At 47.4% G+C, this 19,421-nt stretch overlaps 1 protein-coding gene across 1 annotated transcript in view; it reads right to left on the bottom strand.

Moving 5' to 3' along the window:
• Positions 1 to 19,421, bottom strand: part of WDR19 (WD repeat domain 19) — a 2,828,275-nt gene that overhangs the window by 1,395,829 nt on the left and 1,413,025 nt on the right. Inside the window, exon 17 of the mRNA XM_069631788.1 lies at positions 19,186 to 19,390. Coding sequence (XP_069487889.1) covers positions 19,186 to 19,390 — 205 coding nt within the window. The remainder of the gene's footprint in view (positions 1 to 19,185; positions 19,391 to 19,421) is intronic.

Here is a 19,421-nt window from a genome sequence, read left to right on the forward strand (position 1 = left end):
GTGGAAGTATGCATCCTCCAGGTCCAACGACGATAGAAAGTCGCCTTCCTCCAGCTGTCCCAGCACGTGCTGGAGGGTGACCATCCTGAACTTTTGTGACCTGATTTATTTGTTCAAATGACGAAGGTCCAGGATAGGGCGCCAGCCGCCCGTCTTCTTCCTGACGAGGAAGTACCTTGAGTACACCCCGGAGCCCCGGAGCCTCTTCGGGACGAGCTCGATGGCGCCTTTCCTGAGCATCGCCCATACTTCCAACAGCAGTTGCGGGACGTGATTTTCCTTCCTGGCCACAGGTGGAACGTGAGGGCACTTCTTCAGGAATTTGATAGAGTGTCCTCTTGCCAGGGTATCCAGCACCCAACGGTCGGTGGAGATGGACTTCCACATGCCGACGAACTTCGTCAGCCGGCCTCCCACCGGGGTGCTTCGGTGGGGGCCCGAGGCCACGGCCGGTTCAGTCCTGCTTGGAGGTGGTGGCCTTGCCGCCCTGGCCACCTTGCCGACGGCGGCGAGGCGCTCCCTGCTTGCCGCGACCCCTGTAGGCCTCCTGAGACGAGGAGCGTGCCGCCTGGCGGTAGGACGACGAGCCACCGCTGGATCCCTTGGAGGCCCCCTGTCTGCCTCCGGAGCTCCGAAAGGGCCATCGTTGCTGAAGGGCTCCTAGGGCGCGGGCCGTCTCCGTGTCCGTCTTTATGGCTTGGAGGGATTCATCCACCGCCTTCCCGAACAAGTTGCTGCCGTCGAACGGCATGTCCAACACCCTGGTCTGGACGTCCTGTCGGAAGTCGGTCGCCCGGAGTCAACCCCGTCGTCGTAGGCAAACTCCGTTGCCCAGCTGGCAGAACCCGGTATCAGCAATATCGGTTGCCACCGTTATGGCATGGTCCGACGCCACCTCGCCTTCTTGAAGTATTTCCAGGGCCTCGGACCTCTTGTCGTCCGGTAGGAAGTCCAATATGGGGGCCAGCTTAAACCAGAGCTCCCTGTCGTAATGGGCCACGATCGCCAGGGCGCTGGCTGCTTTGATCGTCGTCGCCGCCGACGAAATGACCCGTCGCCCCATGGCGTCCAACTTCCTTCCCTCGCCGTCCGGAGGGGAATTCGACGTTGAGGCTCCTGACCCCGCCGCTTTCTTCTTCGCCGCCGCCGAGACGACCGAGTCTGGCGTTGGCTGGGCCCTGAGGCACAGGGGAGCGGTCTCGGGGACCCAGTACTTCTTCTCGTACCGGTCCCGTTTGGCTGGTGCCGTGGAGGGGTTCTTGAGTACCGACAGGCCCTCCTCCCAGATGTCATCGATTAGAGGCACCGCGATGACAGTCTTCGTCTTGGCCTCCCGGCGCTGATAGAGGAAACCTTCCTTTTTCTTCTCCTCCGGGCAGAGCTGGAACAATTCGGACGCCCTGGCGATCATGGCGTGGAATGAGCCAATCTCGTCGGGCGGAGAGGCCCGTGCGACGGGAGACGGGAGACCCGTTCCGTCGTTGTCGCCCTCAGAACCCGTCGTCGAGCCCACCGCACCGTCATCTCCCGACTCGTGGGAGGATGAGGAGGGAACTGCAGGCCTTACGGGGGCGAGTGGAGGAGAGGGTTGGGTCCTCCGTCGTTTGTACGGAGGACTTCCCGACAGGCCAGGTTGCGGGTCCTCCGGCCTGGGCCGTGGTAATCTCGTCCTTATCTCAGAGCATAAGGACTGGATCGCAAACAAAATGGCCGCCGAGCTATCCTGAGGCCTAGGTTCCGGCTGCGCCAGAAGGGAAGGCTGCTCTTCCTCGCAATCGTCGTCTTCCTCGGTTATCTCCCGAGGATCTTCCTTGCGGGATCGAACCTTCTCGAATTGGACTTCGAGATTCCTCACAACCTCGGTCAGTTCCCCCTCCAAGGCTGACTCGAGCTCGAGGAGGCTACCGTGCCCCCCCCTTTTTCCATCATGGGGGCCATGACGATGGGCTGAAAAGAGGATTCCCTCCTTGGCGGCAGGGAAACTCTAGTCACGGAGGCAGTCTCCGCTGGCGGGGTCTCTGCCGGCTTGGCCAGAGTCGCCGCGATCGCCTCGATAGAGGCCTTTGCCTGCTGGGTAGGGGCCTTCACCACCTTAGGTGCGTCTTGGGCCTTCTCCTTAGGGGAAGGGGCGACGCCTCGCTCCCCCTCTCCCGAAGCTTACCAGGGGTTTCGGACTTCCTCTTCCCCGAACCGGAGTGTTGGCTCGTGGCTGACGGTGCCGGGGAAGGTGCGCCCTGCCTGGCGACCGAAGAGCCCGACCTTTCGGCGCTCCCGGAGCCAGCGGACTCGCAGCGATTGGCCTGGTGTTGGGCCCCCGTCGCCGGGGCGCCCGCACAGGAATTAGAAGCCCGCTTGGACCCTTTCTTCTTCTTCTCACCCGTTGAGCCCTTCTCCAACCAGCTGGCGAGACAGGATCGACGGTCCCTCATGGTCCGCTCTGACAAGTTCTTGCAGAACTGGCAGTCCTTCTCTTAATGAGTCTTGTCCCCATGAAGACAGTAGAGGCATCGCGAATGTTCGTCCTCCTTAAACACATTTTGCAGCCCGCATCCAGGGCAGCTGCGAAACAGCTTGGGTCCGGGTGACGAACTTGCGTCCTGGGCCATCTCGAAGTAGGCTGCAAATCTTCTGGAATCCTCCAAGAGGTTGATTCGACGAAATCTTCACCCTTGAGGGGCGTAGGAAAATCCTGCAACGGGTACCCGTTAACGGAAGTAGAAACGGTGGAGCTTGAGGCTCGATTAACCGAAAAAATGTGAAAATTCACCTGAAAAAGCGCGAAACACGCAGCAAAAGCTCGAGAGCTAAGCACGAGGACTCCCAACACTTGAACGTGCGGTAAAAATCTGAAGATGGCTGCCAGAGGCGGGGCTTAGGGAGATGGCAGTCATTGGCTGTGGTCAGTATGACGCAGAGATCAGTGATTGGTTACTACTACGAAAGACAGATCAGAAACGAAAATTATACTGATTTTTCTTTACCGAGGATTCCCAGCCTGACGACGGGAATATTCATGAGCATGTGAATCCATGCCAGACCCCATGCTGGAGAACAGGACTATCCCTTGCCCCCTGGGGTCGACGAGGACGACAAACTCGATCACCCCTCTGTGGATCGCCCGGTAAAGCTCCTGAGCCGCTGGGCTTGGGAGCCGCTAGCCTTAACGGCCTCGGGTCTGCCAACAGATTGCCCCGAAAGAGCTACCGGGCCCATTGGCTTGGGAGCCAGTAGCATTAGCGCCCTCGGGTCTGTCAGAACCAGAGTCTAAGATACCCTTTGCTGTGGAAGCCCCCGGGAAGGAGTCTCTGCGTTGAAGCCATACTAAACAAAGGACCTACCTTGTCTTGACATGGGGTCCTGGGGACAAACTCTTTAAGATGACCTGGAGGAGAAGCGTGGAAGATCTCCCTCCAGCCTGAAAGACCATTCTTCAGTGCCCAGTGACCAAGAGCGCTGCAAGACGTGCACGCGTCCCAGCGGTGGTCAGGTCCCAGGCATTGAAGACAGAGCACATGGGGTTCAGAGGCTGGAAAAGAGTGTTAGCAGAATGCACATCTCGTGAATCCTACTGCAGCCAACGTGCGCCGGGGGAGGCAAGGCACCGAAGGGAGGTGAAGTTTGAAAATAAAACAAAAACAGGGAGAAGGCGGAAAGTTATAAACCCTCTGCGCCTAGCTGCCAGGTCCAACACTGTTCATGTGGAAAAAGGGACTGAGGGCGGGCACCAGAGGGCAGGGCCTTGGGGCGGGAATTTTCACGCATAGGACCGCGTTCCCTCACGTTGGACTAAATTTAAAAGGGAAGCTCAATTTTTTTGAAGCCAAAGGTTCAGGTACTGTCCCCATATTGGGTGACGCCCACAAGGATGGAGGAAAGGGGACAGGAAGGTGTGAATGGATGAGCACGATAGCGTAGGTCAAATGGAGTCCTAAGTGTATAGTGAAAGTTGGTGAAAGCACATTATTTGGAACAGGCATGAATAGGGCACAGAGACAGGAGAGAGGTCCTCACATTATCAAGATATGGGGCAAGACATTCCTGCCTGAATTTCCTCTTAGTCATTGACCAGCAGAGATGAGGAGTAAAAGGTGAAAGGACTGGGAGGTTAAAGTGAACAATGAAGTGATCAGAGGGAGAGGGGTCAATGGAAAGAGAGGTAGACAGTGAATTAGAGAGAAAGACAAGGCAAAGAGTTCCTGCCAGAGTGAATAGGTTGGCAATGGCGGGAGTAGAGGAAGTGATGAGATAGGAGGGATTTAAGTTCAAGGCAGGTAGCAGCAGAGGACCTGGGAAGGTTTAAGTCCACCTGCATGACAATTGAGATGTCGGTAGGACGTGACTTAAGGAGAAGGTCCAGATCAGGGAAGAAGGAGTTAAGAGGAGCAGGGGGGTGATACAGAGCTAGAACAGTGAGAGGAGTAGGATGGAGGAATTGAACAATGGCATATTCAAACTAGAAAGAGTTGATGTCAGAGAGGGGTAGAGGGGCAGTGTGGAGGGCCTTATTGATAAGGAACCCACAACACTACCCTTCCCAACAGGTCAGGGATAGTGGGAGATGGTAGCAGAGTCAGTGTTTAGAGCCAGGTTTAAGATTCAAAGTGGTCAGTGAGATACGAAGGCCTGTTGCAGAGGGATTGTGCATTCCAGGGGCCAAGTGAAACAGTGACAGGAGGTGGGGGAGAGGAGCAGATGTTGTGCAGTAGGCGAGAGGGATTTACAAGGTTGGAGATCATGGGAGCATCTTATTTGAGGGATGTGGGTGTAGGGAGGAAGGACGACGAAGGCAAGGCCGGAGACTGATGCAGAAGTTATACCAAGTTGAGGCTGAATGCTATGAGAGAAGGGAACCTGAAGAGGGAGTAGGAGAAAGGGAGTGAAATCAAGATGCATTATGGAGGGTAGAAGTAATAGGCAAGTGAAGACAATGAAGAAAGGGTGCAGCCCAAGTGAGAGGGAAGGTAGGTGGGTGAACGGAAAGGGAAGGGGTGGATAGCTGGCTGAGAAGAACCAAGTGGAAATGTCTGAGTTGGGCTAGAATGTGGCTACAGGCAACGAAATGAGAGCTAACAGACCCTAAAACAGGAATGTTTCTTGGTCGTGTGAGGTAACGGAAGCTCTGCGGTATATGGAGATTCAATGAGTGGATGGATCCCTATGCATGGAAGCAGAATTCAGGTAAAGGGTGAGCTTGGTGATGTTGTGGCTTGAGTAGGGGTTCTGGCCATAGTCCCTTGCCGGCCCCAATAGGCAAAACAGGAGCTGCCCATGCTGCTTTTGGCCCTTGGCTGCAGACGCCCAGGTTGGATGCCCAGGGGAGAGTGAATAAGGGAGGCATGTGTCACATGCTTTGGGAGTAGGCACATTGGTCCAGATGGCTTCCACACTTGCAGACAGAGTTATGGGTGTTGTAGGTCCACGTCCAGCGTGCTTCATTTGTAGGCAGGACACCCAGATGGTGCTCAGAGGCCACTGGAAGCAAGATGTGGTCAAGGAAAAAAAAAAAACTTTATTAAAAAAGAAACAACAGAGAGTCACGTGTTGCTCTGGGAACCAGTCACAGGGGTTCAATTGGGGTCCACAATTGCAGGTAGAGACCTTGTTGCTGTAGGCCGAGGGAACTTCATTTTGTAGGCAGGACCCTCGGATGGTGCACAGGGTCCTCTGAAAAAGCAGCATGTGGCCAAAGAGCAGCCTGAGCCACCACATTTTTGGCAGCTTATTCCCCACCATTGGAATGGAGTAAGGGTGTTGACGTAAATCCAGGTCAGCAATCATCAGGTTGAAGGGCATAAAAGTCTGTCATGTCATACTTTTTGATTGGTCTAGAGGGAGGCATTTTACTCCCCAAAGGTGACGGATGAATTTTCTGCACCCTCATCAATTTTCTGCACCCTCATCCAGCGGGATCAGTGTTTTCTCTTTTGATTTGTGCCGAAGAAGATGATGAATGGCAAGAGCCACTCTCAGACTGGGATCTCCTGGAGTGTTTTTTATGGGTTCTCGTTTTGGCCTTTCTCTGTCCGTAGGGCTCTGTCCCGAGTGTGGGCTATTCAGTCACACTGCCCGCCTCTGAAGAGCGACTTCTCAAGGAGGTCTCTAATGATTTTGCTGGAGGACCGCTTAAAACCACCTTTGCAAAGGATTAAAGGCCTGGCAAGTTGTAATGCATGTATGCTGCTTCAAGGATGACGCAGAAAACCAAGCGGATGTAGTCAACAGATTTATTTGATCAGGTTTATCTTCTAGCTTTGTCATAACCGGCCACTTTATGTAACATCCAAACAACACTCCTGAGACTCTGAGAAGCACAACCATCATCAACAACCACATTTTGAGACGTCTTGGTTGGCCCTAAAAAAAATAGATGCAAATGGTGTGGGGTAAGTTATCGATATCTGAGAAGTGCAGCCACATTATACCGCTATAATCACAAGACTTTGGCAGATTTCGGCACTGTTTTTTGATAGGGATGCAGCTGCAGAAAGCTCCCTGACGGGACAAACTGTCTTGGAACGGAGACAGCAGTGTGTGGTGCGCTCTTTTTACGGCATCAAGGCACACCTCGCCTTCTGCTGGTGAAAAAGAACTCTGATAACATCTGTCACTTCCTACAAATATCTTAGATGAGGAATCTGTGGGAGTATGCAATCAATAAGATTGTACAGTTTTAACCCATTATTTTTAAAAAGTGTCTGGATAACACTCGGTCCTCTTTTTGGATGGTTTGTGCTGAATAGTTATGCTTGGTTGCTGACTCTGATTAGTGGGTAAATGTCCCGAACATACACTGAATAACATGATCTAAGCATGTTGGGATTTATGGCCGTACGGTTTTGGTGTCATACGGTTACGCAGTACATTTGGCAGAGGCAGTAATCGGTTGCATGACTTAGTAGGCAGCAGTAGCCGCATAGTTGTCCGCAAGGCAGGATCTGGTTTCACCAAATGTTAGGTATCATTAATAGTTCACGATCGGGTTTCGACGTGTTCACATTGATGTCACCTGATGAGTCACGTGATGCTACGTCCATGCCCGCAGCCCCCGATATAAACTTCTGGGTCAGCCATAAGCACGGAACGTTGGGAGCCGCGAGAAGGAGTTATATTACGCATGGACCAGGCTGGCAGAAGTTTCTGATCTCGTTTTTGAATTGCAACCCGGTAAGTTTTACTTTCTGCCCCCAAGACCGGCACGAGTTGTGGTCTTAACCCATACTTGGGTGCGGTACTGACTCTCTGCTTTTTGACTGTTTGTTGTAGAGTCCTGCGACAGAGTTGCGGTCCCGAGTTATTTGGTGCCATCTAAAGACTGCTTGCCATACTGGCGTATGTTTTTGAGTAGGCTGGGTTAAACCCCTTCCTCCTTCTATTGCGGAATGTGAGGTATAACAATAAAGCGGTATAACATTGCTGAGAACAAGCTGGGCTAGTTTGAGGGTAGCAACACCTGAGTGCAACTGAGCTATGGTGTAATTTTCCACGATTTGCTTTCCATCCACACAGGTCTTTGAGCGAAGGCACTGGTGATTGTTTACAACCTGGGGGTGATGTCGAGCCTAACAGTAACGTAGTCCTTGCATGGTGTGTTCCCATAGCATTTGTTTTATATGGTATGTAAATGCCATAGGTTCTATCAAACTTCACCGGAATTACATTTTGTGGATTGACCCTTTCTGTGGTCTTATTCCCATCTTTCTTCTTTTCTCTCTTTTGGCTATGTAGAATGAGTGAACCGCCTACAGGTGAGACGCTCCCCTGATTACCTGAACCATGTTGCATTGACCATATGTTGGCAATTTTTTGGTAAGCCTTACTTAGGCTAATGTTAACCTAGTAAGCTGAATAGAGACATGTAACTAACCCTGATCTCTGTTCTGTTTTTACTTCCCCTGTGTTCTCTTTTTTCCTTTCTCCTTTTTTAGTTGGTCGTGCACACAGGAAGTCTTCATAACTTGAAAGTGGATTCAACGCTTGGATTGACCTCACCTCCACGGCAGCTTAATAGCGCTTCCTGTGAAATTTTGTTGTATGTGTATAGTGGCCATTTTTTGGATCCCCTGAAGTTGTTCATAGAACCATCACCATTTATTCATATGAACGAAACATGTCGGGCATAAAAGTACCCTGAGCTTGAAAGGTGCTGTTCATTAACCAAGTGAGTGTTTATAGTCACCCTAGTAGCAGTGAGAAGGGTAGACGATTAGCTGACAGATCATTAATAGGGAACCTCTTAAAACAAACAATGGTTGGCTTTTTGAGGTGCTACCAACCATAGTGTTGCTATACACTGGGTATATTGTGTTGTTTATTACAAATTGTACTGGGTAGATTTGTATAGGCAGGAGTTTTGAGGTGTATAGGTGACACCAAGGCAGGTTGTTTTTTATTAGTATTTTTAAATCAATTTGGAGTATGTATTACTGTTTTGTATTGTATGTTTTAGAAAAAGTGCACTAGGTTTTACACATTTTTAATGTTGTTTGTTTTTATTAATGATGACATCTATATTGTGTGTTTCTTTTGAATAAATTACATTTTGATATTTTTCACAACTTATGACTCGGTTCCTATTGGGTCCACGGTCCGAGGCTTGGTAGAAAGGATTTAGCTCATACAGGAGAATGACGACTGGCCACTTTTTGTCCTATATTGTCTCTTCAGTGGAGTTGGGTCCAGATGTCATTAAATCACTCTGTTGGTCTCTTATTGTTAGGTGTGGGATTTCCTGCATTTCCAATGATAGGGGATGTAACACTAAATTTGAGGTGGACTCCTGCCTTCTGGGCAGGTTCAGAAGTGATTATGGATGGCCCCGTTTTGTAATGGCACAGATTTCAATGCAGCCCTGGTAGCAAATCTTCTCCCTCAGGCGTGCACCCAGGCCAAAATTGTCTTGTTGTGTAAAAAGGGCTGTAAAAAGGACTCTGGAAACTACTGCCCAATATCACTGCTTGATGGACAATGTTAGGGAGAATTTTCATTTCTGATCTAATTCCCTTCAACCTTAGAGACCCCCGCTCCTTTGCTGGACTTAGGACTTTTTAATTTGAACCCTGGAGTGAGTGAGTGAGTGAGACCTTTTTCTCACTCTCCCATGTGTTTTTACCTGATTTGGATTTTGTGTTTTCACTGTTTTTGGAGTCTGACAAACTCCATAGTCATCTGCTTTTTACATGGTGACACACAGCACTTTCAGTGCAGTGTCAAAGATAAATTCTTTTAGATTTCCCATAAGGTTTAAATACCTTTTCTTGTGTGAACTACAGTTCCCAAGAATAGTAAAGTGAAATTGACTTTACTTACCTTTTCTCTTTGTAGGTCCAGCACACCCCATCTTATGTCGAGTGCTGGGGGGTTACTTAGTAGCCCCTTATCCTACATTCTCATTTAACATTTTATGTTACCCTCACTACTTTAAATTGCTGGTGGCAGTACATTTTCCTACCATTGTGCTTTTCTACCGCAGGCTGTACCCTCAGATGCAGTACAGCACTCATAGGTGACCATTTTGTCAAAATGGCCCCGTCTTCTTTTTCCCCATTTTCTGTTTGTGAGGTCTTTCTTGGGTTTTACTCTGTAAATTGAGATAGGTGTGATCCGTTTGTTTGTCTTGCCTTTGGCGGGCTTCAGCCCTGAAGCCCGCCCCTTTGAGAGAGGGTCCCGAAACACCCCTGTCCTTTGTCTCTAGGAATGCCTGAATGCAACTAGTGCTGAATGGCTAGCTGGCAGTTCTTTCAGGACAGCCACCCTGCTGTGTGATTGACAGCCTAGACTGTGCATGAAAGGGAGAAACCTGCTTAAAAGGCAAGGGTTTTGGGACTACAGGCAAAGTTGACGACTGGGAGAAACACCTGACGAAAAAAACGTGAACTTAGCTTGCTGCAAGCTCCTAGACCTTTGAACTGTGCGGTGAAGCCCTGCTGCTGTGCTGAACTCCTTTTTCAATTCGACAGAGTAGCTCTGGACGGAACGGCTTCTCCGCTTGGGTTAGTGGGACCAAAAAACCCTGAGAGGAACTCCAATGGACCGCCACCCAGACTTGCTGTGCCTCTCTGTTGCTTCGGAAACCCAATGCCAGGGGTCGAGTGTCCATAGTCGAGTGCAACATCTGCCACGGAACGAATCCTGCTAGAAGCTCCAGGAGATTCCTAAGGACACTCCAGAAGCAGGACTTCCATATCCAGAGTCCGCTCACCAGTGTGCAGGACCGAGGGAGCGAAGAGAGTCCAACCGGTGTCCAAGATCCACAACAGTGCTGTTTGCTAAGCGCTGAAACCGCGAAGTGCAGCTGAAACTAAAAGAGCCCGTAGCTGCCGGCGACCTCCCAAGTCTTGTCCCCACGACCGAGGCTCAGGAACAAGGGTCTGCACCGCTGTAGCAAGTCAGAATCCAGCTGGACCACTCGTCTTCAAACCCGAGTTACTGTTCAGACTTGGGGAACACACCTTATTGCCTTTGCCATGCTATTTTCATTTGGGAATTGCATTGGCTTACCTTTTGGAGTTGATTTCAACTCTCTTCTCACAGGCTTAACAGCGTGTGACCCTACAAGTGATATTTCTAAAAACTATAACTTTGTGCAAGATTTTGATCTAAGAAGTACATCACATCCATAGACTGTGTCTCGAATGACTTTGGCTGTCCTAGCTCCCTGAAGACCTTTCTTGTCCATTGACTTTTATAGAGTTTGTCCTTCATAGGTGGTAGCTTGAAAGGCTGATCTAGATTTCATTGGAAGATTTAGCTGTCCTCACATATACTGAGAAACTGTCCCTGAGAAACCTTTTTCCTTCCCTAACCTTTCCTTTCTGCAACCTCAGAATCTGCAAAGTTACTAGTGTGATATATAAATGCCATTACTGTCCTTGTGATTGAAGTCACCTCAGGGTGTAGGAATTGTGTAAGAAGCATATCCAAAGATTATCCACTAACTTGTTTTGATCCTGAAAAGTAATTTTAAAGTATATTTACATTGTTACAACGAATTGCCTGTTTATTTAAAAATTGGTGTTAATTAAATAAATAACTATTTATAACAGAAACCTTGAGTGTAAGTGTTACTTGGTTACTTGTATTGACGGATTTCATTTGTACGGCTCTACAGCTCACATGTACTCCTCTTGGGATAGGCCTGGCTGCTCAGTCACACTACCAATTTGTGTAGCACAGACCGATACCAAAAGGTGGGTTACCTAATACCAAGCAGATAAGGGTTGTGTAGTCTCACACAGTGCGACTGCACCAATTCTTACCCAACACTGGTGGCAGGCGGTGGGATTGACGTAGAGTGGTTACATTGACTATTTGTTGTACTTTTGCACAACTAAACCAGCCACAAGGCTAACTTCCACCAAAAACATAAGCAACTGTAACATGCCAAATATGGATAACTTTAATGAGTCAGCCCTGACTTACCTGGCAGTAGAACAACTGAAAGATAAGTGTAAAAGTAGGCGTCTGACTCTGAAAGGAAAAAAATGGGAATTGATTGTAAGGTTGTTAAATCACCAAAGCTTGGGTAGTTGGCCTGTAACACCTACTAAACAAAATGATGTGGAAGACAATGAGGATGATAGTTTAACTCTAAACTCCAATCAGCAAGAAGAGTCAGAGGAGTCTCCAGAAGGGAGATTCCTTCTTCCACAATCTGCCCCTGTATCCCAGTTACTTCCCATTGTGACCCCACAAGGTCCAAATATAAGCCCAGAATATATTTCACTTGAGAGACTAAGATTCGAGTGGGAGTTCAAGAAACCTGCTGTGCAATCTGAAAACAAACATCCAGGGGTGAAACTGAGAGAAAGAAAAACTCAGCATGAAATGGAAATGAGGAAGATGTCCCTTGATTCTGCTTCCCTTTCAGGGTCTTCTAGGTCTACTAGTCCCAAGAGGCTTCGCCTGCCTAAATAAGCAGTGAGTATGTATGATCCTAAACTTGATGTGTTGGATTGGCTGAGTACGTTTGAATACACCCATAGTCTGCAAGGAATACGTGGGAATCATTTGATTCCATGGCTCATGTCTAGGCTCCCCCTGAATGGCTGGGATGCTGTTATGGAGTTGAGTGCCAGTGACAGAAAGGATTATGAGTCAGTTAAGCTTCAATAATAGCCAGATTTGGGAAGACTCCTTCCCAGTAGCTTAGGAGGTTTAGGACCTTCAACAAGACTGATGCTACCCCTTGGGCTACCTGGTCATGTGAATGTTTGAAGAATTTAGATGGTTGGGTTAACGGTTACAGAGTAAACTCCTTTGAAGGAATACAACTGCTTTTTTTGCTTGAATCTATTTTTGATGCCTGCTCTCCTGGGCTGAGACAGCACTTGGCTGACTCAAAGGAAATTGATCCTAAAAAGCTAGCACAAGCTGCTGACTTATGGCCAACAGTGCCACTCATAAGGATTCTGGGGCTACGCACAAGAAGGTAGAGGGGTAGCGGCACAGGAAAGAGGGTAAAGAGAATTCTAATTCTAAACATCCAAAAGAGGGCCACAAACATAACAAGGGTATATTTTATGGGAAACCTGGTAGGTCTAGTGAACCCTCTGGTGCCAAACCAGAGGGAGGTGAACAGAAACCCCCATTCCAGAGAACATTTGGGAAATGGTTTGTATGTGGGTCTGTATATCATGTGAAAGGGGATCCCAGATGTAAGGGTATGGGGTCTACACTGCCTCCGTAGCCTTCATCCCTGAGGCAGAAGCAGAAATGGCAAGTGCACACTTTCAGCTACTGGCTGAAGACCCCATTGGAGTTAAAGCCAGTGTATCTTTAGTGTCCCTGGGTCTGTGGGAAGAACAGAATGTGGATGTTTATAACACCATTCCAGATAACACCAAAGAATATTAGAAGGACAGTGTTCTTGTAAATGGTATCAGGTAATATTTTCGCCACCAAATATATCGCTGTACATATGGTCGTCGGGAATGGCCATAGGCGATATTTTTGATGTCGAAAATATTAGGTGCAGGGTTTGTGGGAGTGTCCCCCGCACATAAAAAAATGATGCGGGGGTGTCCCCCGCAGGGTCCATGTGTTATTTTCGCCGCAAAAATATGGCGAAATATTTGTATGGCGATATTTTTGCAGCGAAAATATCACATGGAACCTTGTAAATGGTGAGGAGACTCCTGCCATAAGAGACACTGGCGCAAGCATTACAGTGGTTGATGAATGTTTTTTTTAAACCTGAGGATGTAGGTGAGGCACCCAAAGGTCCCACTAAACTTGCAGGAGGCCCTATCCAAATGGTTCCTATTCTGCCAGCTCTCATTCAGTGCAATAACACGACTGCTAGTATCCCTGTTAGTGTACAGAATGAAGTGCCAAGTAGAGTCCTGTTGGGGAATGACTAGAAGACTCTTGGAGTAGTGTCTAGTACCCCAAGGCCTCCCAGCAAAAAGAAGCAGGAGCAAACAAGATTGGCCAGAGAGGCAACCTTAAGAGACTCTCAGTTTAAGGTTAAGGAGATTTCCAATACCTCCAGTCCACAGGAAGACCACCCTTCAACTTCCAAGAAAAGAAAAGAGGCTAAGGAGAAATCCAAGATCTCTGGAAAAGATAAGGTCTGATATCTAAAGCTGTTCATAGGACAAGGACATCCCTGAGATGACTGTCCCAGGTCACCCAAGTGAACCCTTCCCCAGCTGATGCTGAGTCGGAGGACCAAACATATTCTATGGAATCAGCTACTGGTGACACTGAGCTGGAAGTAAACCTTCCCTGCATTGGAGATCTAGATCTTAGAGACCATCCTGAGCTGCAGACTTTACTTGGAGAAGGTGGACCCTCTAGGGCAGACTTCAGCACAGGACAAAGAGTATCCCTCTCTAGAAGATCTGCGTCAGCAGACAGCTTCACAGCTGTAAGGGCAAGAGCAAGGGATGCATAGGCTTTACTGGGAGGATGGCCTCCTCTACAGTGAACCTACTGAGTCTACCACAGGGGACTACAGAAGACTGGTAGTGGCCCAGGAGGTGAGACAAAAGTATCTACAGTTAGCATATGAGTAGGCCTGGCTACTCAGTCACACTACCAACTTGTGTAGTACAGATCTATACCAAAAGGTGGGTTACCTAATACCAAGCAGATAGGTTTTGTGTAGTCTCACACAGTGTGACTGCACCAATTCTTACCTAACACACCGGGGAAGATATTCAGATAGGCACTACTGGTCCACTTGGACACCTGGATGGAAGAAAAGGACTTCCTACACCATCTATCCACTTGCTTCTGGGCAAATATCAGTACAATTGAGCAATGCCTAAGGTTGGGTCTGTTATGTGAGAAATATGAGACTATATGTCACATTAGTTGACTTAAGTAGGGCTTTGGACAATGGGTCCAGGGTGATGCTATGAAATACTATAAGAGATATGGGGATCTCTCCAGCCCTTATCAGGGCATTACAAAGCTTATACACAGGAAACAAGGCTGTAGTAAGAAGAAGCGCAGACGGGAGGGTCACTAAGAAAATACCAATTCAAATGGGTGTCCGCCAAGGATGTGTATTGACTCCTAAATTGTTCTGACTTTTTATCAATGGTATAATCAATACATTGATGAACCTACCGTGTGATGCACCGACCTTGGCTGGGGAAAATGGTCCAATTTAATGTTTGCGGATGACACTGCACTTTTATCCCTGACCCACGAGGGGAAAAAAAAATAGTTGGCATTTGAAGAGTTTTGTGATAAAAATGGGCTCTCTATAAAAGTGAAAAAATGAAAACTATGATCTTTAGGAAAAATAGAACCAGGGGGCTTAACAGACTTAGTCTAACACTTATGGTGGTGCCATTGCCAAGTTCACCCAGGATTGCGGCAATGGGGCGCTAAAGGTATCCCTGGAAGCTTACTCTGCCCAGGCAAGACAAACAGCACTCTATGGGGCCAAGTTGTGGGGATGAACGAATTGTGCTAGATTAATCATAAGTGAAAACCAATTTATCAAAAATTAGCTTGGGGCTCCCCAGCAGCACACCTAACATTCCTGTTTTTTAGAGATCAATGTACTGAGAAGTGGACCTCTATGTAAGTTAAAATCTCTACTACACTGGGTAACATTATCGTCTTCTCCTGGACTTACTGTGCATAGACTGGCACTTGCAGATATTCTATCACAGGAGGGGGGTTGTTCTCTTCCCTGGATGAAGTATCTAAAGTATTCACTGTGAGTGCTGGTTGAAAACCCAACTTATTGGTTGCAGTGCAAGTATATGGATCAAGGAAGCCCACATGTACAAAGAATTAAGTGGACTTCTTGCCGACATTCTAAACAATGAAAGGGGTAGGAAATATTGGGACCTCAAACAGACCCTTGGATATGAAAGCTATCTGGACACTGTGCCTGCAGAATCCTCCAGGGTTTTATATCCTAAGTTTCAGTTCTGTACACTACCCCTAGGTTAACCTTTGCATAAATGGAACAGTGAATCCCCTAAAAAATGCCCCTCATGTGAAAATGAGATTGAGAATGTAATGCACTTTTTTTATTCTGCCCCTTATATTGCTATATCAGGAAGAGATATATCATGCTGCTATTCAGGCACAGATTAGTTAGAATTGTAAACAAAGCCCTAGCACTGTGTGTTCATTCAAAAGATGATTTAGCAGTACATTCGGTGGTGAATTATCCAACGGATGCCTGGAGGGAAAGATTAAGCTGTATTACCTAACCCATGGGAGTGGAAATTGGGTGTTTTTGGTCTAAACAGCTCCCTTGCATTTGAGAGATTATTATTACACCAGACTCATATTATTATTGGGCTCATTATTATTTTTTACAATACTATGGACTTTTTCAACCTGTACCTTAGAGATTTTATGGGCACTAAATTGCATTTTATTATTATGCTTTACTCACGCAATTAAAACAAAAAAAAATTGTATATGCGAAATGTATTTTGAAAACTGTTTTAATAATGCATTGTGAATTTGTTTGTATTCTTTTCATTACTTTTATGGTCTGTTGACTGAAATAAAGCTAAACTGGCAATGGCACAGATGAGCTAGAAACAATCCAATGGAGCACTGTCTGGAACAATTTACAGAGTGTGAAAGAAGCATTTGCAAAACCATTTGCACACACTACTCTTTAAAAACATTGCAACTTTGAAACTCCCCAATTACTTTCGTTTTATTAAAATCCTCAAAGAATTCCAGGGAAATTCCTTCAGAATCTAGAAGTTTGAGGAAGAATTTGATATGAGCTTTGAGGAACTTCCTAACCCTCTACCCTTCTTGTTCCCAGGACCTATGTCCTATGGCACTTAAGATCTTTGTTAATAGAATGTTTCTCCCTGCATCAAGAGGGACTACAGTACTTTATTAATCCACTCAATAGAAGAAAGACCACACCTGTGACTTTCACCAAGCATGCTACCATATCCAAGATTTAAAGGACAGAGTGACACAGGCATGGTATCAAGAGAGACACAGACTCAGTTTTGGGGTTGGTCTAACTTGCCCTATCTCTAACTTGGGATTTCCCTTAACTGATGCTTCTAAGGATAGTCGATGTCTTTAAGTCCCACAACAAAAACGGTCTGTGTCAAACCTATGCTTGCACTCACTCTGAAAACAAATGTAGTGTGGGATGACTCTAAAAGAAAAATAGTGTCCCAAAGAAATATATCCAAGTCTGGATTCTGACGATCTTCTCAGGATTGGTACTGCCATTACGTAATATAGTTCAACTAACGTAGACCCTTGGAATCTTCCGGGCAAAGTTCTTGAAATGTCAAAACAACTTAGTTCACAAAATCCTCTTAGGTTTGCTTGGGTTACCTTCCCCAAGCTTCTTAAAGAACCCCGTTCCTATAGGCTTCTCAGGGATCCCTTCCCAAAGCTTAAGCCCCTCTTATTCAAGAAAAAAGGTTCACAACTTCCGTAGGCCTCTCAGGGTTGCCGTCCCCAGGTGTAGGTCCCTCTTGAAGATAGGATAGATCAGGAGCAATGTGCTAGGGAGGATAGCTCAGGGGCAACATGCTCACCTTGGAAGACACAGAGCACTACAGATTCAATCCCCGGGTCCGTGCTTAAAAACCTCTGGGTATTAAGCGCGTTATAAATAACCTATCATATCATATCTTGTTACAAAACAGAGGTTCTCCATTTATTTGGGCCTCTCAGGGTTCCTTTCACCAATCGTAGGCACCTCTTTTTTTCAAAGCAACAGTTCACTAAACACAAAAGTTTGTAAAACACGAAAGTTCCACTTGTCAGGATTCACCTTTCAACATACTGTTCCTTCTTGGTGGTTTCGAACAGCCTCTGTCCCATTTTGGGGATTTCGCTCCCATTTCACTCAGTGTAGCTCCCCTTTTCCACCTTGGCGCTGTACACCACCTCTTTCTAACAATAGGGCAATATCAGAGAATTTTGAAAACGCAGGGCCTTTACTCCTCCTCCTGCGTGACCACTCTGATATACGGCCCTCCTCTCCTTAGACTCTTTATCAGCGTCACTTGCACACTTTCCTTTGGCAACTTCTGCCTTTCAGTGCCACTTGCACACTGTTAACTGTCTTTACCTCCTCATGCCGCTTGCATGCGTTTCTTTCCCCTTTTTTATTTCGTGCCCCTCACACCTTTGAAATGTTCTCTTAACATTCTTTCCGGGTCGCTCGCACCCACTTGTTTCTTCCTTTTCTTTCCAATTCACACTGTTTCCTTTTTTTACTATTCTTTCTTGCCACTCGCGCACCTCTGTTTCTTTCTCTTGCTGTCGTGCCGCTTGCACACTCCTTGCTTGCTTTAACGCTCCCGCCTCACACACGGGTACCAGGTTTCTCACAGTTATAGAAACTCAACGGTTAGCACAACGATGGTGAGGAAAACTTGTCAGCTTCAGTGCCGAGGTCAGGGTCTCACCACCTGGGTCTTTGATACCTCCCAGGGGAACAAGCATTTGCGTGACCAACAGCAGCAGGGTTCAGCACGCCTCGATCCGGCTCCCTGGAGACACTGCTCCCTCACCACGCTAAAACCCTCCTCACACACCGGGTCAGCTTCCAGGCGTCCCGCTCTCCACCGCATACCTCCAGGTTGTCCTTCTGCTGCATCTTCCATGGCTCCTTCAGCTTCCACAGCTCGCTCTGCTTCTCTGGTTTGGGACTGAGAAGGGATCCGCTGCAGGACTCAGCCATGCAGCCTCCCTTCTGTTCTCCCAAATGCTTCTCTCTGCACAGTTTAATGCCTCGCCTTTTATACACCTGAGGCCTGTTAAGGGGCTTCAGGTGCGAGTCCTTGGCCTCCCTTGCCTGACCTTCATTGGGCCAATTAATAGGACATGCCTGACCCTTAGGACCCCATCTCTCCTGGTCAATCCCGAAGTGGTGTTTAATAGAGTGCAGGTGTGTAGGATTGCTGCCAAATGCCTGACCTCGCCTGACTCTCTTAATAACGGTACATCCTAATGGTGGAGTGTAGTAGGCTTCTCCCTGCACAGTTTTTTTCCTATGGGTAATCCTTATAACTCCTGGTTGCCTCTTTCTGTGTGATGATGTAAAACTGGGAAGGAGGGAACACTGTGTCTGTGTAGATGTTACATGTGGGAAAATGAGGGAAGAGGTTTTACCGCAACCTAAAGATGTCACGGGAGGGCTAAGAGTAGATTGACCCTCAGTAGGAAATGGGGATATCGCCTCTCGCCTGTGGATACCTCACTCCCAATCCCGAGGACCCTCCACCCAGGTGACCCTCCCTCTGCTTGTCCACCCCCAGGTTCTGGATCCAACAGCGGTGGCTTTCCCCTGGCCACATGAGAAGAGGATCCAGGCGGAATAGGAGTGAGAATACCCTTAGGTTGCTCACAGCAGCTACCTCTCATGCCTTCTGCAAGCTCTTTTCATTGCATGGTTAATGTAGATCAAACCAGGGCTCTGCTAGCTGCACATGCTTAAAACTTGGCACTGCCCACCACAATTGGGAATATTATGACCAGAAATGTTTTAATGTTACCTTCATTATATCCTAACTAGCAGAAACTGGTTCTGTATCTTTCACAATTCGGGATACAGCAAAATAAAGCCAAAAGACTCAATTAAAAAACGTTATAAAGAGTACATGACATTCATTCACAGTGTTGATGTCACAGACAAATTAAGGGACTTCTATAAACTCTAATTATGGCAGACGTTTTAAAATTACAATTTGAATAACTAAAAGAAAACACAAATACCTTTTTAGTGTTAAAGTCTGTGTCAGCATCTGTTTCAGCTCATTAGATCCAGACTCCTTTAAATTGTTAAGAAAACTGTGAGTACTCAAAATGAAATGGTTTGTTTTCCCACTCTGTGTCTGGCAAGTTAACTCTCCATTATGCAGCATTAATGGTTTATGAGAAAATGGGAGCTTGGTACCGCCGGCCAATATTACCTTCGATCCTGTGGATGACAATTAAAATGACACAGTAAA

The sequence above is a fragment of the Ambystoma mexicanum genome, chromosome 6q (assembly GCF_040938575.1).
Source record: "Ambystoma mexicanum isolate Mex_15411 chromosome 6q, UKY_AmexF1_1, whole genome shotgun sequence".
Taxonomy (NCBI): Eukaryota; Metazoa; Chordata; class Amphibia; order Caudata; family Ambystomatidae; genus Ambystoma; species Ambystoma mexicanum.